This window comes from Buteo buteo, chromosome 17 (assembly GCF_964188355.1).
Source record: "Buteo buteo chromosome 17, bButBut1.hap1.1, whole genome shotgun sequence".
NCBI lineage: Eukaryota > Metazoa > Chordata > Aves > Accipitriformes > Accipitridae > Buteo > Buteo buteo.
Window position 1 is genome coordinate 28,085,283 of NC_134187.1, and position 25,639 is coordinate 28,110,921.

General features: G+C 49.2%; 3 protein-coding genes across 5 annotated transcripts; all 3 read left to right on the top strand.

Annotated features, from left to right (window-relative positions):
* The first annotated feature begins 1,847 nt into the window (after positions 1-1,847).
* LOC142040940 (keratin, type II cytoskeletal 75-like) lies at positions 1,848-6,743 on the top strand. Of its 2 annotated transcripts, XM_075049384.1 has the most exons (10): positions 1,848-2,324; positions 2,361-2,559; positions 3,338-3,552; positions 3,747-3,807; positions 3,975-4,070; positions 4,247-4,411; positions 4,519-4,644; positions 4,870-5,090; positions 5,383-5,417; positions 5,524-6,743. In XM_075049384.1, the coding sequence occupies exons 1-10, from the start codon at positions 1,945-1,947 to the stop codon at positions 5,883-5,885; spliced, it is 1,860 nt and encodes a 619-aa protein (XP_074905485.1). In that variant the 5' UTR covers positions 1,848-1,944; the 3' UTR covers positions 5,886-6,743. The 2 variants fall into 2 exon arrangements, with proteins under 2 accessions (XP_074905485.1, XP_074905484.1); XM_075049383.1 differs by having other exon boundaries at positions 1,848-2,559.
* A 4,135-nt stretch (positions 6,744-10,878) lies between these two features.
* Positions 10,879-15,774, top strand: LOC142040939 (keratin, type II cytoskeletal 75-like). Of its 2 annotated transcripts, XM_075049382.1 has the most exons (10): positions 10,879-11,355; positions 11,392-11,590; positions 12,369-12,583; positions 12,778-12,838; positions 13,006-13,101; positions 13,278-13,442; positions 13,550-13,675; positions 13,901-14,121; positions 14,414-14,448; positions 14,555-15,774. In XM_075049382.1, the coding sequence occupies exons 1-10, from the start codon at positions 10,976-10,978 to the stop codon at positions 14,914-14,916; spliced, it is 1,860 nt and encodes a 619-aa protein (XP_074905483.1). In that variant the 5' UTR covers positions 10,879-10,975; the 3' UTR covers positions 14,917-15,774. The 2 variants fall into 2 exon arrangements, with proteins under 2 accessions (XP_074905483.1, XP_074905482.1); XM_075049381.1 differs by having other exon boundaries at positions 10,879-11,590.
* A 4,208-nt stretch (positions 15,775-19,982) lies between these two features.
* Positions 19,983-24,546, top strand: LOC142040944 (keratin, type II cytoskeletal 6A-like). Its single transcript, XM_075049387.1, has 9 exons — positions 19,983-20,507; positions 21,392-21,606; positions 21,801-21,861; positions 22,013-22,108; positions 22,285-22,449; positions 22,561-22,686; positions 22,906-23,126; positions 23,417-23,451; positions 23,559-24,546. Exons 1-9 carry the CDS (start codon positions 19,998-20,000, stop codon positions 23,828-23,830), a joined length of 1,701 nt encoding a protein of 566 aa, XP_074905488.1. The 5' UTR covers positions 19,983-19,997; the 3' UTR covers positions 23,831-24,546.
* Positions 24,547-25,639: the final 1,093 nt, after the last annotated feature.

A 25,639-nucleotide genomic window follows, 5' to 3' on the forward strand; every position in this document is an offset into this window, starting at 1 on the left:
CTGTAGGGATGGCTGCTCATTCTCCGGCTGCAGCCTGTTGCATAGGGCAGACCACACACATCTGGATGACCCTTGGCCAACCATGACTTGAGTCCCCCTCAAGGCTAGGATAACCCTTGGCCAACCACGAATTGTGTCCTTCAAGGGTAGGATAACCCTTGGCCAACCATGACTTGAGTCCCCCTCAAGGGTAAGGATCTCCACTGCCCTACGCCCCGTCCTGTGAAGTGAAGAGACTGTGGTGTCCAGCAGCCTCTGTCTCAGTGGTGGTCAATGGCATTTATGTTTCTGATTGCTCTGGTGGCTTTTGAAAGTGATTCTCTGGGCTGGTTGTGTCTGTGGTTGAAGGCTGTTACCTAGTGATACTTTCAAACAACATTTAGTTGCACAAGTCTTACAGGAGATTCTGAAAATTCCTCATGAATGTATATGTTCATGATTAGGTCTTTTGAATGACCTTAAATTCGTGTTCATTTTTGGTTTAAATCTTTTGAAGGTCTGTAATGTATATTTTCTCTGTCACTTTTTGTTTACTTGTGCTGGCTATTATCTAGAGATACTGTATATTTCATTCATTAACTTAAACATATATTTGATTGATAATATCCAGACAGATAATACCTTCAGAATGCCTTTAAAATAGTATTTACGGACCTCAGTTTCCTTTTAACCAACACCTATAATCTAGTTTCTTCAGAACACTGCATATCAGTATCATTGTATATTTTCTACCGTAATCTGGAAATTTATGAGTAATTATTTATATGCAATCCAAAAATGAGCTGCTTTATTTCAGACACATCCTACAGAATACATTTCTAAAATATGTTCCTTTAGGAACAGAATATTTGAAATCAAGAGGATATACTATGCCTTAGAATTTGTAATAGCTCCATTTCTCCACAGTTTTTTCCACTTCGGTTGTCTCCTCTTTGGAAATAACCAGGTAAAGAGGAGGTCAGCAACATTCATCTGAGCAGCAAGAACTCCTCACCATCTTGAATTGTTCATCTGTCATTCTGCTTCTGCAGTGCTTCTCTGTCTGTCCCCAGTCGTCACCACTGAAGCAGCTGCCCGACATGTCCCTTCGTTCTTCCACAGGTTGTCATTATCCGTCGCCCTCAGAAGAGCACAGAGAAGGAGCGTGATGATTCAAGTTGTCTTCTTCGCTCTGCTCCAGTATCATCCAAGGTCCCAGTTAGTTGTCACAGATTTGGGGAGATACAGTTGGAGGGAATTTAATCCACGGGTAGAAGACACTCCCATTCAAAGTGACACCACGTGCACTCCAGGGAGATGTTTTTCCTTTCTAGCAGGAGAATATGCTGAGTCTCTTCAAACTTTGGTGTCATGAGTTCATGTTCAAGATTGGGAAACTACTAAAATGCCAAAGGCAATTTTACCTATAAAAAGGGGATTTAGGGTGTGTTTAAGGAATTGTGAAAGCTATATTATAGCTGGGATTTCATCAAAACTTCTCCTTTCAGTGGAGTTTTGATTGGAAAGATCGGTATCTGGAATTATTGGGAACCATTAATGAAGGTTGGAAATCCAATAAGGGGCTGCAGAAAAGTGCATTATTGTAAAAGTTGATTCCAAAGATGTCATAAAGATATGAAAGTCCACTTAGTCATTGAGACCTGTTTCAATGTTCTTGTTCTTTTACTCACTTCTATATTGCAGGGTGTGTTTCTAGGCAGGCCCAAATATGGAAAAGCTCAGCTGAGAATCTGTCAACAACACCGTGCTGATGAAAATAAATTGGTTTCCACCTTCACGCCCATGCCGTCCCAGCCCACCTCCAGAAGCGAATAAAAGGGAGTGCCTGAAGCTGTGGAGTTAGAGAAGACTGTGCACACTTCTCTCTGCATCCATCCCTCAGCAGCAGAGCTCCGTTGGTCTTTCTGCTCTTCTTGATTTTGACTCTGCTTGGAAGAAACAGCCATGTCTCGGCAGTCTGTCTGCAGAAGCTTTGGAGGCGGGAGTAGAAGGGGCTACAGCTCTTGCTCTGCCATCGGTGGTGGCTTTGGTGGAGGTGGCGGCAGAAGCAGGATCAGTTACAGTTCATACTCCTCATCCAGGGGAGGTGGAGGAGGTGGACATTGTGGAGGTTTTAGCAGCAGGAGCCTCCATAACATGGGTGGCAGCAGAAGAATTACTGTGGGTGGATGCTATGGCGGTGGAGGATACGGAGGCAGAATGGGTGGCTTTGGTGGAGGCTATGGAGGAGGAATGGGTGGCTTTGGTGGAGGAATGAGTTGTGGAGGAATGGGTGGTGGAGGAATGGGCGGTGGAGGAATGGGTGGCTTTGGTGGAGGAATGGGTGGTGGAGGAATGGGTGGTGGAGGAATGGGTGGCTTTGGTGGAGGAATGGGTGGTGGAGGAATGGGTGGCTTTGGTGGCCCTGGCTTCCCTGGAGGCATCCACCCAGTGCAAGTTGACCCAAGCCTCCTGCGGCCAGTCCATGTTGAGATTGACCCCCAAATCCAGCAAGTGAAAAACCAGGAGAAGGAGCAGATTAAGACTCTTAACAATCAGTTTGCCTCCTTCATTGATAAGGTGAGAATTTAGGACTGTGATTGTTTGGAGGTGGGCATTTTAAATTACTTTCGTGTGGTGTGGAAAGGGCATTTTTTCCCCTACCAACAAATACTTGTTAAAGTTTGCAAGACTGATGCCTTAGCAGCAAGTTGTTGTTAAGGTCTTATTAAGTAATACTGAACAATAGACAAGGTTTTCATGCTAATGGAAGATTAAAGAGAACATCTGCAGGGCATTCTGTAGATTCTCTTGCCTAGTCATCTCTTCAGCCTAATTTCTAGTGATTCAGGGTAAAGTCATCATCGTCTATTTAGTTGTCCTAAGAGTTCTCATTACTATGCTTTTCTTTTTGATGAAACATGCTTTTCAAGGAACTGATTCTATAAACTTCAGAGTGTTAAATACATTTCCAACACTCTTGGTTATTTTCATTTCAAATAGAAACCAAAGAAATACAAAATCCCTTGTAAAGTGAATTTATGTGAGGTTAGATGAAAAAAATCATTATTTTCTTGACTTCACTACTGCAAAGATGATAGCAATGCCCAAAACTGATGCTATGGAAAATAGAGATGCTGTTTTCTATTGGCAACATCTGTTTATCCCAAAGTGAGAAGTTCAGAATGACTCAAAATTTAATAATGCTTGTCATGCACTTTCGGAGCTTGGATGTTTGAATGAGCCACAGTTGGGGATTTGGGAAATGATTCCGTTGGGCTCCCAAGTAAGCAGGAGGTTTGAGTAGTGTGGTGTCTCCCCGGGTGAGTATCTCACACACCCCTTTGTGGGCTTTCAGGTCCGCTTCCTGGAGCAACAGAACAAGGTCCTCTCCACCAAGTGGGAGCTCCTCCAACAGCAAGGGCCTTCGGGGCCAAGGAAGAACCTCGATGTCATCTTTGAAAATTACATCCAGAACCTGAGGAGGAGGTTGGAGTCTCTCCTGGGACAGAGGGGACAGCTGGAGTCGGAGCTGCAGAACATGCGGCAATACGTGGAGGAGTACAAAACCAAGTAAGTGCAGTGGCAGACTAAGGAAGAAATGAGCACCAAGACAGGAGAGCTAAGGCAGCTTGGAGAGTCCCACACTGTCTTCCCCTTGGTGTGGAGCTCTGTAGAAGTGGGGCCGAGGTTGCCGTGGAGGGGAGGGGGGTTCCACTGGTTGACTGATGAACAGTCCAAGAGACTCGTCTTGTCCCCTTCAACAGGTACGAAGAAGAAATCAACAGGCGCACCGCTGCTGAGAACGAGTTTGTGGTGCTCAAGAAGGTGAGTCACAGAGGGACCAGGAGAGAGGGGTTTTGGGGGGACAGGCTGCAAAGAGATTGGAAGGAGGCAGCACCAAGACGGGCAGCTTCCAACAGGAGGCACTGGTTGCCAACAGCTCTTCTGGGATGGGACAAAGCTGTTGTCTATCTGTGTGATCTGTCCTTTAGGATGTGGACTGCGCCTACATGACTAAAGTAGAGCTGGAAGCCAAGGTGGGAGCTCTGACTGATGAAATCAACTTCCTGAGGTGCATCTACGAGGAGGTAAGAGCTCTCCCTTCCCCTGGACTGGCTGGCGTTGCAATGAGGTGTGTGGTGGCCAAAGCCACTGAGGTTGGACGTGGAGGTCCCAGGTGGATTTGGTCTGGAGAGGCTGCCTGGACTTGCTGCTCCTTTCTGCCCTTCTCGGATGGTCAGGCTAACTCATGTCTTGGTTGTAGGAACTGGCTCAGATGCAGACAATCAGCCGGGACCTGTCTGTGGTGGTGTCCATGGACAACAATCGGCACCTGGATCTGGAGAGCATCATTGAGGAGGTCAGGCGTCAGTACGAGCAGATTGCGCAGAACAGCAGAGCTGAAGCTGAGGCTTGGTACCAGAGCCGGGTGAGTTGGGAAGCAAAGTCATGCCTTCCTTGGCACAGAACAAGGGAACGGCCCGAGTTCTGGATAGGTTGTGTCACTGACGGGTGCTTTTGTCTCCATGCCATCAGTATGAAGAGCTGCAGAACACTGCTGGAAGACATGGGGACAGCCTCCGCAACACCAAGATAGAGATCCAAGAGTTGACCAGGAATGTCCAGAGGTTGCGGGCTGAGATTGAGAACGTGAAGAAGCAGGTAGGGGTTGTTCAGCATCTTGTTGGATAAAGGCATCAGGCTGGGTCATGATTGAGCTGGGTGGTGTGCATGAGGGAAACGTAGTCATTGAAATTCAGGTCCTTTGGAGGAGATTGATGGTTCTTGCCTATTTTCCCTCCAGTCTGTGCCCTGAGGGCTGCTCCAGTGGGGTGTGTGTGTGTGCAGAAGGGAACTGAGAAAGTTCTTTTCTTTTTTCTTTCACAGAATCAGCAGTTGCAGTCAGCCATTGCCGAGGCCGAGGAGCGGGGTGAGATGGCCCTCAAGGATGCTCGGAGGAAACTGGAAGAGCTGGAATGTGCCCTGAGCAAAGACAAGGAGGAGCTGGCTCGCTTGCTGAAGGAGTACCAGGAGCTGCTGAACATCAAGATTGCGCTGGACGTTGAGATCGCCATGTACAGGAAACTGCTGGAGGGAGAGGAGAACAGGTACCTCTCTATCTATTTCACTAAATTCTTGACAGATTATACTATGTGTGGGTAAAATCTTTACATGCACTCTAAAGATAAATTTTGTATCACTCATGCTCTAATTCTTAGCCTTAAGTATATGTTCAATATTTCTTATGAGAATGTTATGGTCAAGGTTGCTCATTTGTTTTAAAGAATAATTAGGAAATTCAGAAAGAATAGGGTATATATAACTTGTAAATAAGGGAAATTCTCAGCTGAAGAAGTGTGCACTTCCCTTGGGATAAACAGGTTGTGTTTTCTTTCGCAGGCTGTGCAACGATGGCATGTCCAACGTCAATGTCTGTAAGTATCTGCGTTTGTTTCCTTGAGGAGCAGCAGCAGACCACGTCCTTTTGGAGACACAGCCTGCCAGTGGACAGCCTGTATGTAACGTGTGCTTCTCTTCCAGCCGTGGTAGGCAGGACCAGCATCTCTGGAGGCAGAGGAGGCATGGGAGGCGGCTTCGGAGGCGGCAGCGGCATGGGAGGAGGCTTCGGAGGCGGCAGCGGCATGGGAGGAGGCTTCGGAGGCGGCAGCGGCATGGGCGGAGGAATGGGAGGAGGCCTCTGTGGAGTAGGAAGCAGCATCGGAGGTGGAAGCATGGGCGGCAGCTGCGGAATGGGAGGAGGGATGTACAGCGGTGGCTTCTCTTCTGGAAGTGGAAGGATGTGCGGCTCTGGAGGTGGCAGCTTCGGCTCTGGTGGGGGATCGTCCTCCGTACGGAGGTGCGTCACGACCACCTCCGTCAAATCCTCAGGAGTGAGATTCTGAGCCCCCAAGCCAGCTTGAAAAAGGAAAGAAGCAGCCCCTCTCTTCCCCCGGCAGCAGCCCAACCTCCTGAAATCCAGCTCCGGTGTCCTGCAATGAAACGAACTGTGTCCCTCACGGCCCGCCACGTGCCAGCACGCCTGCCTGGCTCGGTCCCATCAGGGGAGTCTCGTGGCAATGCCGCATCCCGTTAGCAGCCCTGGCGAGCTGCTCGTCAGCCCCAAGCCCAGTGATGAAATAACCGTCCCAGCAAAGAAAAGTCTCGCGTGTGGATGCCCAGCACGGAGAGCTGATTTACAGGAGGGAACTGCTCCGCCTCTCTTGCTGTGTTGTACATTTCTGGCTGCCTCGTGGCAAATGTGTATAAACCTCCTCTTTCTTCCTCTGTCCTCACGTCCCTTCCTCGATGGCCGTATCCCTGGGGTGCTTCTGCATGCAGTACATCCCGCTGCTTCCATTCACTAGCCTTTGGGGTGAGGGTAGGTGTGGGGCAAGCGGGGCTCGTCCCGTGGCAGAGCTGGGGAGGGAGCATCTTCTCGGCACGTGGCCAGAGGGATTCACCGCCCCAGGTTGGAGCACCTGGGCAGCTTTGCTCACCTGGTAGCCCCGGGTGGGCCATGAGCAGGAGCTCTCTCTGGAGCCACGGCTTCCAGTCCCGCTTGTCCTTGCTCTCCGTGACACCTGGTAAGACCTCATACACACGTGGACTTTCTCAAAGGAGAGCAAAGCTTGCTCTTCGGTGCCTGGTCCCCCGTGACATGGAACGAGATGTACTGTCCCCACCTCCCTTCCTCTTCTGTTTGTGGTATGCCCTACTTCCTTGGGATGTTGCCATTCTCAATAAATTGCAGAGAACATTCATGATGTCTTTGTGTCGTTGCTTTGGAAGCCACTTCTAGGCAAGGTGGTTTCTGCTGTTGGGGAAGCGACTTGCTGGGAAGGTGTGGGTTGTTCTTCTGTTCAACGTGTCGTGACTGTGCTTTGAGGGAACTGAACGGGTGTGTGAACGGAGCTAGGCAAGTGTCCAAGCATGGGTGATGCCTCTTGACTCGCATCAGTCATTGCAGTGCCCGAAAACACGAGCCGTACCTCGAATGGTGGGGTCCTGGATGCTCAGTTCACACAATGTGCAGTCCATGCGAGCAGGCAGGAGCACCGGGAGCCCGAGATGGAGGAATTCAGGAGGCCACTAAATTTTTGGGCAGGTCCTGATGTAGCCCCATCCTTGGAACCACGTATAGTCGTTTGCGCAGCTGATGGCTTCATCTGTTGTGTCTGGAAACCTCTAGCACAGAGGGGTCCAGACCCTTGTGAATCAACGAGGAGGCTACAGGCTCACCTGTGCCAATATTTAGGAGTCAGCCTTTATGCAAACTGAGGCACTCGGTGCCCCGTTGCTCGTGTCACATCTTACTGGAGTGGTCTGGTAACATGGGAATTGCTGCTGCTCTAGGAAGGGGGTTTTCTCAATCTCTCTCTTGGATTTCAGTTTTTTAGAGCAGGAAGAACCTGTGTCCAGCGCATGCTGAATCACTAACAAAAAGTTATGGGATTTATGCAGGAACGCTGACAGTGCGTAGTGGCGAAACCAGTGGAGACCCAAACTCGTTGATTGATGATGGAAATCGGCAGCAGCAGGGTGGGAGCAGACATCAGATGAGTCTGCTGTTGTCGGTTCATCTGAGTTTCCTGCCTCGGAGTGGACTTTGGTTTGTGGTAGGGGAAGGTGGCAATGGTAGGAGTCTTGTGGGCAGCGGTGGGAGGGCGGGTTTCCAGCTGCCTGGAAGCATGGGTATGGATGTTGGCCAAGCACCTACCCCCTGGTGTGGAAGTAGGATGTGGCCAGGCAGGTTGCACAGCTCGGCACCCTCCGAGCACCAGGAGTGCTTGAGAACCACTAACTCACCCTCCCCTTCCTTCACCAGAAGTGGGAACATAGAGGCCTGGGAAGGTGTGATTCATCCCAAACCCGTGGGCTCAGGTACCCATCAGCTCCCTGAAAAGTCGATTAATTCCCCCAGTGTCTCTTCTTTATGTGGAGAGCGAGAGGGAGAGAGTTGGTGTAGCTCAAGGAGGGGGGACTGGGAGAAGAATGCTGGTGTGTTTGATCTGTGCCGTGCTTGAGTTCCTCCACCGCAAGAAGAGATCAAAGAGACAGAAACCACTTTCAGTAGTGGTTCAGGAGTCCCACAACAACCTGCTGCGAGCTGCCAGTGTCCCCGTAGCAGGTCAGGAAGCTGCAGACCTCGGACTAGGTCCAGGCGAGGCAGTGGGGAATGGTTACAGGGCTCCTGGAAGAGGGACGTTGACTTGCTTTAGAGCCCCGCAGAAGTGTGCTAGAGCTGGGGAACGTGACTGGGTTTGGCCCAAACAGAAGACGATGAGAAGGCAATGCCTCTGAGAAGCTGGGGCTGTGCCAAGAGCACTTTTGGGTTTGGCTTGGGGCAAGAGTCACCTGTTTTCATTCTTACTTTTAAGACTGTGTTTCTCCTCTGCTTTAAAATCTGAAACACGGCTTTGTAGGCATTGTTGTGAGAAGTCATTGCGACATCCTCCGCTATGCTCCCTCTTGAGTTTCATGCCAGAATCTCTTTGCTGTGTGAGATCCGAAGCTGCAGCCCGGCTTGGTCTCCATCTACATTTTCTGCAGAGTTTACATTTTGCCTGGTGTTGATGATTTTGCTGCATACAAAGGGTTGATATTGAGTCTTACCTGGAGAAGTCTGAAGTGACTCCAGGTTTGGTATAATCTTCGCATCTTGTCTGAAGACATTATGGTGACTCAATCTGGGCGTCTTATCTGTATGTGCTGAATGTGGTCAGCATCCAGGCATTTGGCTGACTTAACAGATCTTCTCCCTTGTCGTGGAGCCGCCATGTGGGATGTTACAACCAAGTCATGCTGCTTACTGAGAAAGGCAGCTACCATGCATTTGGCAATCTGGAGAGAGGCCACGAGAAGAGATGACCTGCTTTCGCTAACCCAAAATGGAGTTACCCTACATCCTCTCGGGACTGCTCACCATGAGCGAGTGCAGTGGGCTGTAGAATGAAGTGGAGAACTTAACTCTCTGTCTTGGGGATGACAGCTGAGGCATAAGACCCTCTTCATTCAAGCTGCTTTTGAAAGGGGAGGTGTCCCCTCCCTGCTGTAGGGATGGCTGCTCATTCTCCGGCTGCAGCCTGTTGCATAGGGCAGACCACACACATCTGGATGACCCTTGGCCAACCATGACTTGAGTCCCCCTCAAGGCTAGGATAACCCTTGGCCAACCACGAATTGTGTCCTTCAAGGGTAGGATAACCCTTGGCCAACCATGACTTGAGTCCCCCTCAAGGGTAAGGATCTCCACTGCCCTACGCCCCGTCCTGTGAAGTGAAGAGACTGTGGTGTCCAGCAGCCTCTGTCTCAGTGGTGGTCAATGGCATTTATGTTTCTGATTGCTCTGGTGGCTTTTGAAAGTGATTCTCTGGGCTGGTTGTGTCTGTGGTTGAAGGCTGTTACCTAGTGATACTTTCAAACAACATTTAGTTGCACAAGTCTTACAGGAGATTCTGAAAATTCCTCATGAATGTATATGTTCATGATTAGGTCTTTTGAATGACCTTAAATTCGTGTTCATTTTTGGTTTAAATCTTTTGAAGGTCTGTAATGTATATTTTCTCTGTCACTTTTTGTTTACTTGTGCTGGCTATTATCTAGAGATACTGTATATTTCATTCATTAACTTAAACATATATTTGATTGATAATATCCAGACAGATAATACCTTCAGAATGCCTTTAAAATAGTATTTACGGACCTCAGTTTCCTTTTAACCAACACCTATAATCTAGTTTCTTCAGAACACTGCATATCAGTATCATTGTATATTTTCTACCGTAATCTGGAAATTTATGAGTAATTATTTATATGCAATCCAAAAATGAGCTGCTTTATTTCAGACACATCCTACAGAATACATTTCTAAAATATGTTCCTTTAGGAACAGAATATTTGAAATCAAGAGGATATACTATGCCTTAGAATTTGTAATAGCTCCATTTCTCCACAGTTTTTTCCACTTCGGTTGTCTCCTCTTTGGAAATAACCAGGTAAAGAGGAGGTCAGCAACATTCATCTGAGCAGCAAGAACTCCTCACCATCTTGAATTGTTCATCTGTCATTCTGCTTCTGCAGTGCTTCTCTGTCTGTCCCCAGTCGTCACCACTGAAGCAGCTGCCCGACATGTCCCTTCGTTCTTCCACAGGTTGTCATTATCCGTCGCCCTCAGAAGAGCACAGAGAAGGAGCGTGATGATTCAAGTTGTCTTCTTCGCTCTGCTCCAGTATCATCCAAGGTCCCAGTTAGTTGTCACAGATTTGGGGAGATACAGTTGGAGGGAATTTAATCCACGGGTAGAAGACACTCCCATTCAAAGTGACACCACGTGCACTCCAGGGAGATGTTTTTCCTTTCTAGCAGGAGAATATGCTGAGTCTCTTCAAACTTTGGTGTCATGAGTTCATGTTCAAGATTGGGAAACTACTAAAATGCCAAAGGCAATTTTACCTATAAAAAGGGGATTTAGGGTGTGTTTAAGGAATTGTGAAAGCTATATTATAGCTGGGATTTCATCAAAACTTCTCCTTTCAGTGGAGTTTTGATTGGAAAGATCGGTATCTGGAATTATTGGGAACCATTAATGAAGGTTGGAAATCCAATAAGGGGCTGCAGAAAAGTGCATTATTGTAAAAGTTGATTCCAAAGATGTCATAAAGATATGAAAGTCCACTTAGTCATTGAGACCTGTTTCAATGTTCTTGTTCTTTTACTCACTTCTATATTGCAGGGTGTGTTTCTAGGCAGGCCCAAATATGGAAAAGCTCAGCTGAGAATCTGTCAACAACACCGTGCTGATGAAAATAAATTGGTTTCCACCTTCACGCCCATGCCGTCCCAGCCCACCTCCAGAAGCGAATAAAAGGGAGTGCCTGAAGCTGTGGAGTTAGAGAAGACTGTGCACACTTCTCTCTGCATCCATCCCTCAGCAGCAGAGCTCCGTTGGTCTTTCTGCTCTTCTTGATTTTGACTCTGCTTGGAAGAAACAGCCATGTCTCGGCAGTCTGTCTGCAGAAGCTTTGGAGGCGGGAGTAGAAGGGGCTACAGCTCTTGCTCTGCCATCGGTGGTGGCTTTGGTGGAGGTGGCGGCAGAAGCAGGATCAGTTACAGTTCATACTCCTCATCCAGGGGAGGTGGAGGAGGTGGACATTGTGGAGGTTTTAGCAGCAGGAGCCTCCATAACATGGGTGGCAGCAGAAGAATTACTGTGGGTGGATGCTATGGCGGTGGAGGATACGGAGGCAGAATGGGTGGCTTTGGTGGAGGCTATGGAGGAGGAATGGGTGGCTTTGGTGGAGGAATGAGTTGTGGAGGAATGGGTGGTGGAGGAATGGGCGGTGGAGGAATGGGTGGCTTTGGTGGAGGAATGGGTGGTGGAGGAATGGGTGGTGGAGGAATGGGTGGCTTTGGTGGAGGAATGGGTGGTGGAGGAATGGGTGGCTTTGGTGGCCCTGGCTTCCCTGGAGGCATCCACCCAGTGCAAGTTGACCCAAGCCTCCTGCGGCCAGTCCATGTTGAGATTGACCCCCAAATCCAGCAAGTGAAAAACCAGGAGAAGGAGCAGATTAAGACTCTTAACAATCAGTTTGCCTCCTTCATTGATAAGGTGAGAATTTAGGACTGTGATTGTTTGGAGGTGGGCATTTTAAATTACTTTCGTGTGGTGTGGAAAGGGCATTTTTTCCCCTACCAACAAATACTTGTTAAAGTTTGCAAGACTGATGCCTTAGCAGCAAGTTGTTGTTAAGGTCTTATTAAGTAATACTGAACAATAGACAAGGTTTTCATGCTAATGGAAGATTAAAGAGAACATCTGCAGGGCATTCTGTAGATTCTCTTGCCTAGTCATCTCTTCAGCCTAATTTCTAGTGATTCAGGGTAAAGTCATCATCGTCTATTTAGTTGTCCTAAGAGTTCTCATTACTATGCTTTTCTTTTTGATGAAACATGCTTTTCAAGGAACTGATTCTATAAACTTCAGAGTGTTAAATACATTTCCAACACTCTTGGTTATTTTCATTTCAAATAGAAACCAAAGAAATACAAAATCCCTTGTAAAGTGAATTTATGTGAGGTTAGATGAAAAAAATCATTATTTTCTTGACTTCACTACTGCAAAGATGATAGCAATGCCCAAAACTGATGCTATGGAAAATAGAGATGCTGTTTTCTATTGGCAACATCTGTTTATCCCAAAGTGAGAAGTTCAGAATGACTCAAAATTTAATAATGCTTGTCATGCACTTTCGGAGCTTGGATGTTTGAATGAGCCACAGTTGGGGATTTGGGAAATGATTCCGTTGGGCTCCCAAGTAAGCAGGAGGTTTGAGTAGTGTGGTGTCTCCCCGGGTGAGTATCTCACACACCCCTTTGTGGGCTTTCAGGTCCGCTTCCTGGAGCAACAGAACAAGGTCCTCTCCACCAAGTGGGAGCTCCTCCAACAGCAAGGGCCTTCGGGGCCAAGGAAGAACCTCGATGTCATCTTTGAAAATTACATCCAGAACCTGAGGAGGAGGTTGGAGTCTCTCCTGGGACAGAGGGGACAGCTGGAGTCGGAGCTGCAGAACATGCGGCAATACGTGGAGGAGTACAAAACCAAGTAAGTGCAGTGGCAGACTAAGGAAGAAATGAGCACCAAGACAGGAGAGCTAAGGCAGCTTGGAGAGTCCCACACTGTCTTCCCCTTGGTGTGGAGCTCTGTAGAAGTGGGGCCGAGGTTGCCGTGGAGGGGAGGGGGGTTCCACTGGTTGACTGATGAACAGTCCAAGAGACTCGTCTTGTCCCCTTCAACAGGTACGAAGAAGAAATCAACAGGCGCACCGCTGCTGAGAACGAGTTTGTGGTGCTCAAGAAGGTGAGTCACAGAGGGACCAGGAGAGAGGGGTTTTGGGGGGACAGGCTGCAAAGAGATTGGAAGGAGGCAGCACCAAGACGGGCAGCTTCCAACAGGAGGCACTGGTTGCCAACAGCTCTTCTGGGATGGGACAAAGCTGTTGTCTATCTGTGTGATCTGTCCTTTAGGATGTGGACTGCGCCTACATGACTAAAGTAGAGCTGGAAGCCAAGGTGGGAGCTCTGACTGATGAAATCAACTTCCTGAGGTGCATCTACGAGGAGGTAAGAGCTCTCCCTTCCCCTGGACTGGCTGGCGTTGCAATGAGGTGTGTGGTGGCCAAAGCCACTGAGGTTGGACGTGGAGGTCCCAGGTGGATTTGGTCTGGAGAGGCTGCCTGGACTTGCTGCTCCTTTCTGCCCTTCTCGGATGGTCAGGCTAACTCATGTCTTGGTTGTAGGAACTGGCTCAGATGCAGACAATCAGCCGGGACCTGTCTGTGGTGGTGTCCATGGACAACAATCGGCACCTGGATCTGGAGAGCATCATTGAGGAGGTCAGGCGTCAGTACGAGCAGATTGCGCAGAACAGCAGAGCTGAAGCTGAGGCTTGGTACCAGAGCCGGGTGAGTTGGGAAGCAAAGTCATGCCTTCCTTGGCACAGAACAAGGGAACGGCCCGAGTTCTGGATAGGTTGTGTCACTGACGGGTGCTTTTGTCTCCATGCCATCAGTATGAAGAGCTGCAGAACACTGCTGGAAGACATGGGGACAGCCTCCGCAACACCAAGATAGAGATCCAAGAGTTGACCAGGAATGTCCAGAGGTTGCGGGCTGAGATTGAGAACGTGAAGAAGCAGGTAGGGGTTGTTCAGCATCTTGTTGGATAAAGGCATCAGGCTGGGTCATGATTGAGCTGGGTGGTGTGCATGAGGGAAACGTAGTCATTGAAATTCAGGTCCTTTGGAGGAGATTGATGGTTCTTGCCTATTTTCCCTCCAGTCTGTGCCCTGAGGGCTGCTCCAGTGGGGTGTGTGTGTGTGCAGAAGGGAACTGAGAAAGTTCTTTTCTTTTTTCTTTCACAGAATCAGCAGTTGCAGTCAGCCATTGCCGAGGCCGAGGAGCGGGGTGAGATGGCCCTCAAGGATGCTCGGAGGAAACTGGAAGAGCTGGAATGTGCCCTGAGCAAAGACAAGGAGGAGCTGGCTCGCTTGCTGAAGGAGTACCAGGAGCTGCTGAACATCAAGATTGCGCTGGACGTTGAGATCGCCATGTACAGGAAACTGCTGGAGGGAGAGGAGAACAGGTACCTCTCTATCTATTTCACTAAATTCTTGACAGATTATACTATGTGTGGGTAAAATCTTTACATGCACTCTAAAGATAAATTTTGTATCACTCATGCTCTAATTCTTAGCCTTAAGTATATGTTCAATATTTCTTATGAGAATGTTATGGTCAAGGTTGCTCATTTGTTTTAAAGAATAATTAGGAAATTCAGAAAGAATAGGGTATATATAACTTGTAAATAAGGGAAATTCTCAGCTGAAGAAGTGTGCACTTCCCTTGGGATAAACAGGTTGTGTTTTCTTTCGCAGGCTGTGCAACGATGGCATGTCCAACGTCAATGTCTGTAAGTATCTGCGTTTGTTTCCTTGAGGAGCAGCAGCAGACCACGTCCTTTTGGAGACACAGCCTGCCAGTGGACAGCCTGTATGTAACGTGTGCTTCTCTTCCAGCCGTGGTAGGCAGGACCAGCATCTCTGGAGGCAGAGGAGGCATGGGAGGCGGCTTCGGAGGCGGCAGCGGCATGGGAGGAGGCTTCGGAGGCGGCAGCGGCATGGGAGGAGGCTTCGGAGGCGGCAGCGGCATGGGCGGAGGAATGGGAGGAGGCCTCTGTGGAGTAGGAAGCAGCATCGGAGGTGGAAGCATGGGCGGCAGCTGCGGAATGGGAGGAGGGATGTACAGCGGTGGCTTCTCTTCTGGAAGTGGAAGGATGTGCGGCTCTGGAGGTGGCAGCTTCGGCTCTGGTGGGGGATCGTCCTCCGTACGGAGGTGCGTCACGACCACCTCCGTCAAATCCTCAGGAGTGAGATTCTGAGCCCCCAAGCCAGCTTGAAAAAGGAAAGAAGCAGCCCCTCTCTTCCCCCGGCAGCAGCCCAACCTCCTGAAATCCAGCTCCGGTGTCCTGCAATGAAACGAACTGTGTCCCTCACGGCCCGCCACGTGCCAGCACGCCTGCCTGGCTCGGTCCCATCAGGGGAGTCTCGTGGCAATGCCGCATCCCGTTAGCAGCCCTGGCGAGCTGCTCGTCAGCCCCAAGCCCAGTGATGAAATAACCGTCCCAGCAAAGAAAAGTCTCGCGTGTGGATGCCCAGCACGGAGAGCTGATTTACAGGAGGGAACTGCTCCGCCTCTCTTGCTGTGTTGTACATTTCTGGCTGCCTCGTGGCAAATGTGTATAAACCTCCTCTTTCTTCCTCTGTCCTCACGTCCCTTCCTCGATGGCCGTATCCCTGGGGTGCTTCTGCATGCAGTACATCCCGCTGCTTCCATTCACTAGCCTTTGGGGTGAGGGTAGGTGTGGGGCAAGCGGGGCTCGTCCCGTGGCAGAGCTGGGGAGGGAGCATCTTCTCGGCACGTGGCCAGAGGGATTCACCGCCCCAGGTTGGAGCACCTGGGCAGCTTTGCTCACCTGGTAGCCCCGGGTGGGCCATGAGCAGGAGCTCTCTCTGGAGCCACGGCTTCCAGTCCCGCTTGTCCTTGCTCTCCGTGACACCTGGTAAGACCTCATACACACGTGGACTTTCTCAAAGGAGAGCAAAGCTTGCTCTTCGGTGCCTGGTCCCCCGTGACATGGAACGAGATGTACTGTCCCCACCTCCCTTCCTCTTCTGTTTGTGGTATGCCCTACTTCCTTGGGATGTTGCCATTCTCAATAAATTGCAGAGAACATTCATGATGTCTTTGTGTCGTTGCTTTGGAAGCCACTTCTAGGCAAGGTGGTTTCTGCTGTTGGGGAAGCGACTTGCTGGGAAGGTGTGGGTTGTTCTTCTGTTCAACGTGTCGTGACTGTGCTTTGAGGGAACTGAACGGGTGTGTGAACGGAGCTAGGCAAGTGTCCAAGCATGGGTGATGCCTCTTGACTCGCATCAGTCATTGCAGTGCCCGAAAACACGAGCCGTACCTCGAATGGTGGGGTCCTGGATGCTCAGTTCACACAATGTGCAGTCCATGCGAGCAGGCAGGAGCACCGGGAGCCCGAGATGGAGGAATTCAGGAGGCCACTAAATTTTTGGGCAGGTCCTGATGTAGCCCCATCCTTGGAACCACGTATAGTCGCTTGCGCAGCTGATGGCTTCATCTGTTGTGTCTGGAAACCTCTAGCACAGAGGGGTCCAGACCCTTGTGAATCAACGAGGAGGCTACAGGCTCACCTGTGCCAATATTTAGGAGTCAGCCTTTATGCAAACTGAGGCACTCGGTGCCCCGTTGCTCGTGTCACATCTTACTGGAGTGGTCTGGTAACATGGGAATTGCTGCTGCTCTAGGAAGGGGGTTTTCTCAATCTCTCTCTTGGATTTCAGTTTTTTAGAGCAGGAAGAACCTGTGTCCAGCGCATGCTGAATCACTAACAAAAAGTTATGGGATTTATGCAGGAACGCTGACAGCGCGTAGTGGCGAAACCAGTGGAGACCCAAACTCGTTGATTGATGATGGAAATCGGCAGCAGCAGGGTGGGAGCAGACATCAGATGAGTCTGCTGTTGTCGGTTCATCTGAGTTTCCTGCCTCGGAGTGGACTTTGGTTTGTGGTAGGGGAAGGTGGCAATGGTAGGAGTCTTGTGGGCAGCGGTGGGAGGGCGGGTTTCCAGCTGCCTGGAAGCATGGGTATGGATGTTGGCCAAGCACCTACCCCCTGGTGTAGAAGTAGGATGTGGCCAGGCAGGTTGCACAGCTCGGCACCCTCCGAGCACCAGGAGTGCTTGAGAACCACTAACTCACCCTCCCCTTCAATCACCAGAAGTGGGAACATAGAGGCCTGGGAAGGCGTGATTCATCCCAAACCCGTGGGCTCAGGTACCCATCAGCTCCCTGAAAAGTCGATTAATTCCCCCAGTGTCTCTTCTTTACGTGGAGAGCGAGAGGGAGAGAGTTGGTGTAGCTCAAGGAGGGGGGACTGGGAGAAGAATGCTGGTGTGTTTGATCTGTGCCGTGCTTGAGTTCCTCCACCGCAAGAAGAGATCAAAGAGACAGAAACCACTTTCAGTAGTGGTTCAGGAGTCCCACAACAACCTGCTGCGAGCTGCCAGTGTCCCCGTAGCAGGTCAGGAAGCTGCAGACCTTGGACTAGGTCCAGGCGAGGCAGTGGGGAATGGTTACAGGGCTCCTGGAAGAGGGACGTTGACTTGCTTTAGAGCCCCGCAGAAGTGTGCTAGAGCTGGGGAACGTGACTGGGTTTGGCCCAAACAGAAGACGATGAGAAGGCAATGCCTCTGAGAAGCTGGGGCTGTGCCAAGAGCACTTTTGGGTTTGGCTTGGGGCAAGAGTCACCTGTTTTCATTCTTACTTTTAAGACTGTGTTTCTCCTCTGCTTTAAAATCTGAAACACGGCTTTGTAGGCATTGTTGTGAGAAGTCATTGCGACACCCTCCGCTATGCTCCCTCTTGAGTTTCATGCCAGAATCTCTTTGCTGTGTGAGATCCGAAGCTGCAGCCCGGCTTGGTCTCCATCTACATTTTCTGCAGAGTTTACATTTTGCCTGGTGTTGATGATTTTGCTGTGCACAGCTCCTTGCGTAAGAGATCTGAAGGAACAGCCGGCTGGAGCCTAGGCTGTCTATCGAGTTTTACCTGGAGGAGGCTGTAGTGACTCCAGGTTTGGTATAATCTTCGCATCTTGTCTGAAGACGTCAGGGTGACTCAATCTGGGCGTCTTATCTGTATGTGCTGAATGTGGTCAGCATCCAGGCATTTGGCTGACTTAACAGATCTTCTCCCTTGTCGTGGAGCCGCCATGTGGGATGTTACAACCAAGTCATGGTGCTTACTGAGAAAGGCAGCTACCATGCATTTGGCAATCTGGAGAGAGGCCACGAGAAGAGATGACCTGCTTTCGCTAACCCCAAATGGAGTTACCCTACATCCTCTTGGGACTGCTCACCATGAGCGAGTGCAGTGGGCTGTAGAATGAAGTGGAGAACTTAACTCTCTGTCTTGGGGATGACAGCTGAGGCATAAGACCCTCTTCATTCAAGCTGCTTTTGAAAGGGGAGGTGTCCCCTCCCTGCTGTAGGGATGGCTGCTCATTCTCCAGCTGCAGCCTGTTGCATAGGGCAGGCCACACACATCTGGATGACCCTTGGCCAACCATGACTTGAGTCCCCCTCAAGGCTAGGATAACCCTTGGCCAACCACGAATTGTGTCCTTCAAGGGTAAGGTAACCCTTGGCCAACCATGACTTGAGTCCCCCTCAAGGGTAAGGATCTCCACTGCCCTACGCCCCGTCCTGTGAAGTGAAGCAGCCTCTGTCTCAGTGGCGGTCAATGGCATTTATGTTTCTGATTGCTCTGGTGGCTTTTGAAAGCGATTCTCTGGGCTGGTTGTGTCTGTGGTTGAAGGGTGTTACCTAGTGATACTTTCAATCAACATTTAGTTGCACAGGTGTTGTGGGTGATTCTAAAAATTCAAACATACATGTATAGTACACTTTGTAAACTTAAATATAGTTTAATATTGGATTGCTGAAATGCTTAGAAGGTTTCAAATATATTTTCCTTGGCTTTTATTGATGATTTTCTGTAACTAAGCTCTAGGAAAATATTGTTTGGGTTTTTTTTCTTAGATTTCACATGTGTAACTAAAATATATATTTGATTAATGAGATCCAGAAGATATCTGCAAGATGTCTTTCAGGTGAACTTCCTACTTCATAGCCAGATAGCTTGTGCATAAAATTAATCATTATTGTTTTCTAGTTTGAAACATCAGCTGCTTTTCTAACATGAATTTGGTCAGCACCCCTTCTCTCCCCCACCCCAAATTTACTGTGGTGAAAGGTGTGGGCAAAGTTGCCATACCTCTTAAAGCACTCTTCATATACAGCAATATTTTTACTGTTATTACTTAAGAAAGCGTCAGATCTTCTTCCACCTTTTAGTTGTCCCTTATTTCAGAATGATCAAGTATGATGAACTCAGCCTGATCATTTCCCTACCAACTTAAATAAAAAAACCTCAACCATTTTAACAAGTGACTGTTATCCCTATTTGCATTTCTCTGCTATTTGTCTGTCTTCAGTCGTCATTACCACATCTAGTGCCTGAAGCATCCTTTCGGTCCTCTGCAGGTTCGGCAATCCCTGTGGCCACCTGAAAAGCACAAGGAAGGAGCTTGGACATCGTTGTTCTCTTGCTCATTCCACTCTGGTGCTCAGAGTCTTGGTACGAGGTTATCTCAGACTCTGGGAGACACATTTTGCAGGAATGTGCACTAGAAGAAGGCACTCCCATCCCAATTGATGCTCTTAGGAAAGGAATTAAGCACCTCCTTTCCCGATAAAAAAAAATGCTGACCGTTGTTAAACGTTAATGTGTGGTGTTTTTGCTCCATACTGTGAAACTGTCTCTTGGAAAGCCATCAGCAATTTTCTGCTTCAGAAGGAAATTTGGGGTGTGCTCGGGGGAATTGTGAAAGTCTCATCCTAGTTGGTTTTCACCAAAATGCTTTCCTGACATTGAGTGTCAGTGCAAAAGGTCTAGATCCAGACAAACTGCAAAATCGTTAAGAACAGATAGAAAGGTGGGAGGAGGGAAGAACATGACTACATCACTGTAAAACATATTTTTCCAGATGCCATAAAGATATGAAAGTCCACTTACTCATTGAGACCTGTTTCCATGCTCTTGCTCTTTTATTCTCTTCTGCATTGCAAAGCGTATTTCTGGGTGGAGTCAACAATTTGGCAAAAATCTGTTAACCGCACCAAGCTGATGAAGACAGTAAATTTGTTTCCTCTTCACGCCCTTGTAGACCCAGCCCACCTCCAGAAACAGATAAAAGGGAATGCCTAAAGCCGTGAAACCAGAGAAGACTGTGCACACTTCTCTCTGCATTCATCCCTCAGCAGCACAGCTCCGTTGGTCTTTCTGCTCTCCTCAACTCTGCTTGGAAGGAACAGCCATGTCTCGGCAGTCAATCTGTAGAAGCTTTGGAGTCGGAAGCAAAAGGGGATACAGCTCTTGTTCTGCCATCGGTGGTGGCTTTGGAGGAAGTGGGGGCAGAACCAGGATCAGCTATAGCTCGTTCTCCACATCCAGGGGAATTGGAGGCAGCGGACGTTGTGGAGGTTTTAGCAGCAGGAGCCTCCATAACATGGGTGGCAGCGGAAGAATTTCCATGGGTGGCTCTTATGGCGGTGGATATGGATGTAGAATTGGTGGCTTTGGTGGAGGCTATGGAGGAGGATTTGGCAGCATTGGAGGAGGTGTCATTGGTGGAGGAATAGGCAGCTTTGGTGGTCCTGTCAGAGGTGGTCCTGGGTTCCCTGGAGGCATCCAACAGGTCCAGGTTGACCCAACCCTCCTGCGGCCGGTCCATGTTGATATTGATCCTCAGATCCAACAAGTGAAGTGCCAGGAGAAGGAACAGATCAAGACTCTAAACAATCAGTTTGCCTCTTTCATTGACAAGGTGAGAGGCTGTAACTGTATTTGCTTGGGAATGGGGACCCTGAGGAACTTTTCTGTGCTGTGGAGAGGGAAATATTGTCCTTCTTAGCTCAGTGTTGCCAGGTCTGGAAGGCTGGTAGTGTTTCCATGGAGCCTCCTAAGGAAATGTAAAAATTTTACATCCGCAGAGAAACCAAAGGACTTTCTCTAGGTTTAGTTGATCCAAATTATTCCTTAGGTTATCTCTCTAGTGTTCTCTGTGCAGTCAGGCCAAACTGATCATTATATAGTCAGTTATCTTAAGAGGTTCTTTAAGTCTGTCCTTTTTCAAGGATAATTTCTTCTCAAGGAACTTAGACTGTAGGAATGAGCTTTCAATTAATTCCTGACTGTTCCTTATTTCAGATCAAGTACAGATGGGTATTCTTTAGACTGTCTGCACTGGGAGAACATTGGTTAAGAATGTGCTTCATAGTTTTTTAAATATATGGCATATATGCCATAAATATATGGCAGATAATTATTGTATCTGATAAGAGGAATGTTCTCCAATACTGAGACATATGGGATTTCATTCACTGGAAGGTAGAAAATGATCTGATGCTTCTGCAAATTAATGTGGGTCAAAATTTGCAATTGGAAATGACAATATACTGTAAATCTGGAGTGTAATAATTCCAATAGATAATAAATGTAGGAGGAGAAAAGAGGAGAAATTCAAGGATAATTGAAAAAAGAAGAGAAAGATGGGATGAATCCCTCTCTTGGAAAACTGGCTTTCAACTAGCCACAGTCCCGTTGGAGATTTGGGAAATGATTCCGTTGGGCTCCCAAATAAGCAGGAGGTTTGAGTAGTGTGATGTCTCCCCGGGTGAGTATCTCACACACCCCTTTGTGGGCTTTCAGGTCCGCTTCCTGGAGCAACAGAACAAGGTCCTCTCCACCAAGTGGGAGCTCCTCCAACAGCAAGGGCCTTCGGGGCCAAGGAAGAACCTCGATGTCATCTTTGAAAATTACATCCAGAACCTGAGGAGGAGGTTGGACTCTCTCCTGGGACAGAGGGGACAGCTGGAGTCGGAGCTGCAGAACATGCGGCAATACGTGGAGGAGTACAAAACCAAGTAAGTGCAGTGGCAGACTAAGGAAGAAATGAGCACCAAGACAGGAGAGCTAAGGCAGCTTGGAGAGTCCCACACTGTCTTCCCCTTGGTGTGGAGCTCTGTAGAAGTGGGGCCGAGGTTGCCGTGGAGGGGAGGGGGGTTCCACCGGTTGACTGATGAACAGTCCAAGAGACTCGTCTTGTCCCCTTCAACAGGTACGAAGAAGAAATCAACAGGCGCACCGCTGCTGAGAACGAGTTTGTGGTGCTCAAGAAGGTGAGTCACAGAGGGACCAGGAGAGAGGGGTTTTGGGGGGACAGGCTGCAAAGAGATTGGAAGGAGGCAGCACCAAGACAGGCAGCTTCCAACAGGAGGCTCTTCTGGGATGGGACAAAGCTGTTGTCTATCTGTGTGATCTGTCCTTTAGGATGTGGACTGCGCCTACATGACTAAAGTAGAGCTGGAAGCCAAGGTGGGAGCTCTGACTGATGAAATCAACTTCTTGAGGTGTATGTACGAGGAGGTAAGAGCTCTCCCTTCCCCTGGGCTGGCTGGCGTTGCAATGAGGTGTGTGGTGGCCAAAGCCACTGAGGTTGGACATGGAGGTCCCAGGTGGATTTGGTCTGGAGAGGCTGCCTGGACTTGCTGCTCCTTTCTGCCCTTCTCGGATGGTCAGGCTAACTCATGTCTTGGTTGTAGGAACTGGCTCAGATGCAGACAATCAGCCGGGACCTGTCTGTGGTGGTGTCCATGGACAACAATCGGCACCTGGATCTGGACAGTATCATTGAGGAGGTCAGGCGTCAGTATGAGCAGATTGCGCAGAACAGCAGAGCTGAAGCTGAGGCTTGGTACCAGAGCCGGGTGAGTTGGGAAGCAGTCAAAGTCATGCCTTCCTTGGCACAGAACAAGGGAACGGCCCGAGTTCTGGATAGGTTGTGTCACTGACGGGTGCTTTTGTCTCCATGCCATCAGTATGAAGAGCTGCAGAACACTGCTGGAAGACATGGGGACAGCCTCCGCAACACCAAGATAGAGATCCAAGAGTTGACCAGGAATGTCCAGAGGTTGCGGGCTGAGATTGAGAACGTGAAGAAGCAGGTAGGGGTTGTTCAGCATCTTGTTGGATAAAGGCACCAGGCTGGGTCGTGACTGAGCTGGGTGGTGTGCATGAGGGAAACGTAGTCATTGAAATTCAGGTCCTTTGGAGGAGATTGATGGTTCTTGCCTATTTTCCCTCCAGTCTGTGCCCTGAGGGCTGCTCCAGTGAGGGGGAGGGGTTGCAGAAGGGAACTGAGAAAGTTCTTTTTTCTTCTTCAGAACCATCAGCTGCAGTCAGCTATTGCCGAGGCAGAGGAGCGGGGTGAGATGGCCCTCAAGGATGCTCGGAGGAAACTGGAAGAGCTGGAATGTGCCCTGAGCAAAGACAAGGAGGAGCTGGCTCGCCTGCTGAAGGAGTACCAGGAGCTGCTGAACATCAAGATTGCGCTGGACGTTGAGATCGCCATGTACAGGAAACTGCTGGAGGGAGAGGAGAACAGGTGAGACCTGCTGTCAGGTTGGTCTGGCCAAAGTAATGTCTCTCCTTGGGACAGGTTGAGGTTTAATCATCTCTCACAACCTATTTAATGTTGATATCTGATTTACTTTCAGTTTTTCCCCAAGTTTTTAAGCCCAACATAGAAATTAGGTCCCCACAGGGAATATTTCTCAGTGGTTTTGACTGATGTTAAATGAAACAGGAAATAAAAGGAGTTGTTAGGAAATTGCATGGAGCTTAATTGCTTTCTATTATGTTAGATTTACAACTTGTGTTCCTTTCCCTACACAGGCTCTGTGCAGATAACTTGTCCAACGTGAATGTCTGTAAGTATCTGTACATAATTTTCTCTGCAGAATGGCTTTTACCCTGGGTTCCATGAGGATTCCCAGGCTGTCACTTGATGTACAGTGAGCCTGTCCTTCTCTTGCAGCTGTGGTAGGCAGAACCACCATTGCCGGAGGCAAAGCTGGTGGCTTTGGAGCCAGCAGTGGCATGGGAGGGGGAGTATGTGCGGTCGGAGGAGGAAGCATCATTGGAGGCAGCTGTGGAATGGGAGGAGGAATACTCAGCGGTGGCTTCTCTTCTGGAAGTGGAAGAATGTGCAGCTCTGGAGGTGGCAACTTCATCTCAGGGGGTGGATCCTCCTCTGTGCGGAGATGTGTCACAACCACAACGGTTAAATCTTCGGGTGTAAAATACTGAGTCATGACCTCAGTCCCTCCAAGGAAAGAAGCATATTTTCCTTTCTCCAGCCAGCAGCACAGCCCCTTCCATCCTGAATGGGTATTCAGCAAAGAAATGAACTGTTTCCCTTATAGCTCAGAACGTCCTTAAATCATCCTGCCCAAGGGGAGATTTGCAGCAAAACACCATCCTGTTGGCAGAGCTCGGCTCCTCTCTGAGCTCCACCAGCCTCCAGGGATGAAAGATCTTCCTTGAGGGTACCAGGGACTGCAGAGCTCGTCTGAGCATCTTTTGCTGCGCTTCTTGCTGCTACCCCTGGCTGCTGCACTGGCTGAGGAGGAGCGTGTATAAAACTGCTCTTTCCTTTCACTTTTAAAGGTCTCTTTTTCAATGGCCGTGTTTCCTTTGCGACTTCCGCGCGTCCTGCATGTTACCCACATGCTTGTTTCAGCTATATCAGGAATTCACGTAAGCAGAAGAAACATGATAATGTCTCATAGTCAGATTTAGGAGTGAGAAACAGGTCTTTGGAGATGTCCACCTTCCCTTGGTGGAGTAATTTGGCAGCTTTAATATTTTATAGATCACTTTCCCTCTTCTCCTTCACACCTGACATATGTATGGCCTTATTGCAAACCTTCTGTTGCGTGAACCCTACTGCATGGTTGCTTTCTACCAGCACCCCTTTCCTCCAAGTTCTTTCATTACCAATAAACTGCAGAGAGATGAAAAGATATCCTTGTGTTGTCTTATCAATTAATGGTCCCCAGGGGAGGGAAAATATACTTTGTTCTTCACCATAAGGAATGGCAATGCCTACTGTGCTCTGTCCTACGGTGCAAATCACTGAATGCCATGAACTGCCCAGCTGAGGTGAGGAGGAGGAAGATGGCCCTTCCCTCTCCTCTTAGGTGGTGTTGTCTTGTTCCTCCATAGTAGACTCCTCATCTCTCTGCTGGGTGGGAGGCTGTGAGGAGTGTGGCACAGGAAGGGAACATGCGATGTCAACCTGGTGGCCATGAGGTGGGGCGATTGTGCTTGTCCCAAGGGTAGCAGGATGAAGTGTCCAGCCCTTAGCTGATTGGCACCTCAGCAGGTTGGGCCACCAGCAGGGACATTGTGGTTGGGACGTGGCAATGAATGGCAGCAGTCGGTACATGGTGGTCTGAACAGGGTAGTTGTGGCAGTTGGACTGGGGTGGTTTGAAGATGGCCATTGGGATGTGGTGGTTTGAATGGGGCTGTTGGGATGTGGCGGTTGGGCTGTGGTGGTTTGAACATGGCCATTGGGATGTGACAGATGGACTAGGATAGGTTTGAACATGGCTGTTGGGATGTGGCAGTTTGAATGCAGCCATTGGGACGTGACAGATGGACTAGGATTGGTTTGAACATAGCTGTTGGGATGTGACAGTTGGACTGGGGTGGTTTGAACGTGGCTGTTGGGATGTGGTGGTTTGAACAGGGCTGTTGGGATGTGGTGGTTTGAACGGGGCTGTTGGGATGTGGCACTTGGACTGGGGTGGTTTGAACGTGGCTGTTGGGATGTGGCAGTTTGAACATGGCTGTTGGGATGTGGTGGTTTGAACGGGGCTGTTGGGATGTGGGACTTGGACTGGGGTGGTTTGAACGTGACTGTTGGGATGTGGCAGTTTGAACATGGCTGTTGGGATGTGACAGTTGGACTGGGGTGGTTTGAACGTGGCTGTTGGGATGTGGCAGTTTGAACGGGGCTGTTGGGATGTGGTGGTTTGAACGGGGCTGTTGGGATGTGGCACTTGGACTGGGGTGGTTTGAACGTGACTGTTGGGATGTGGCAGTTTGAACA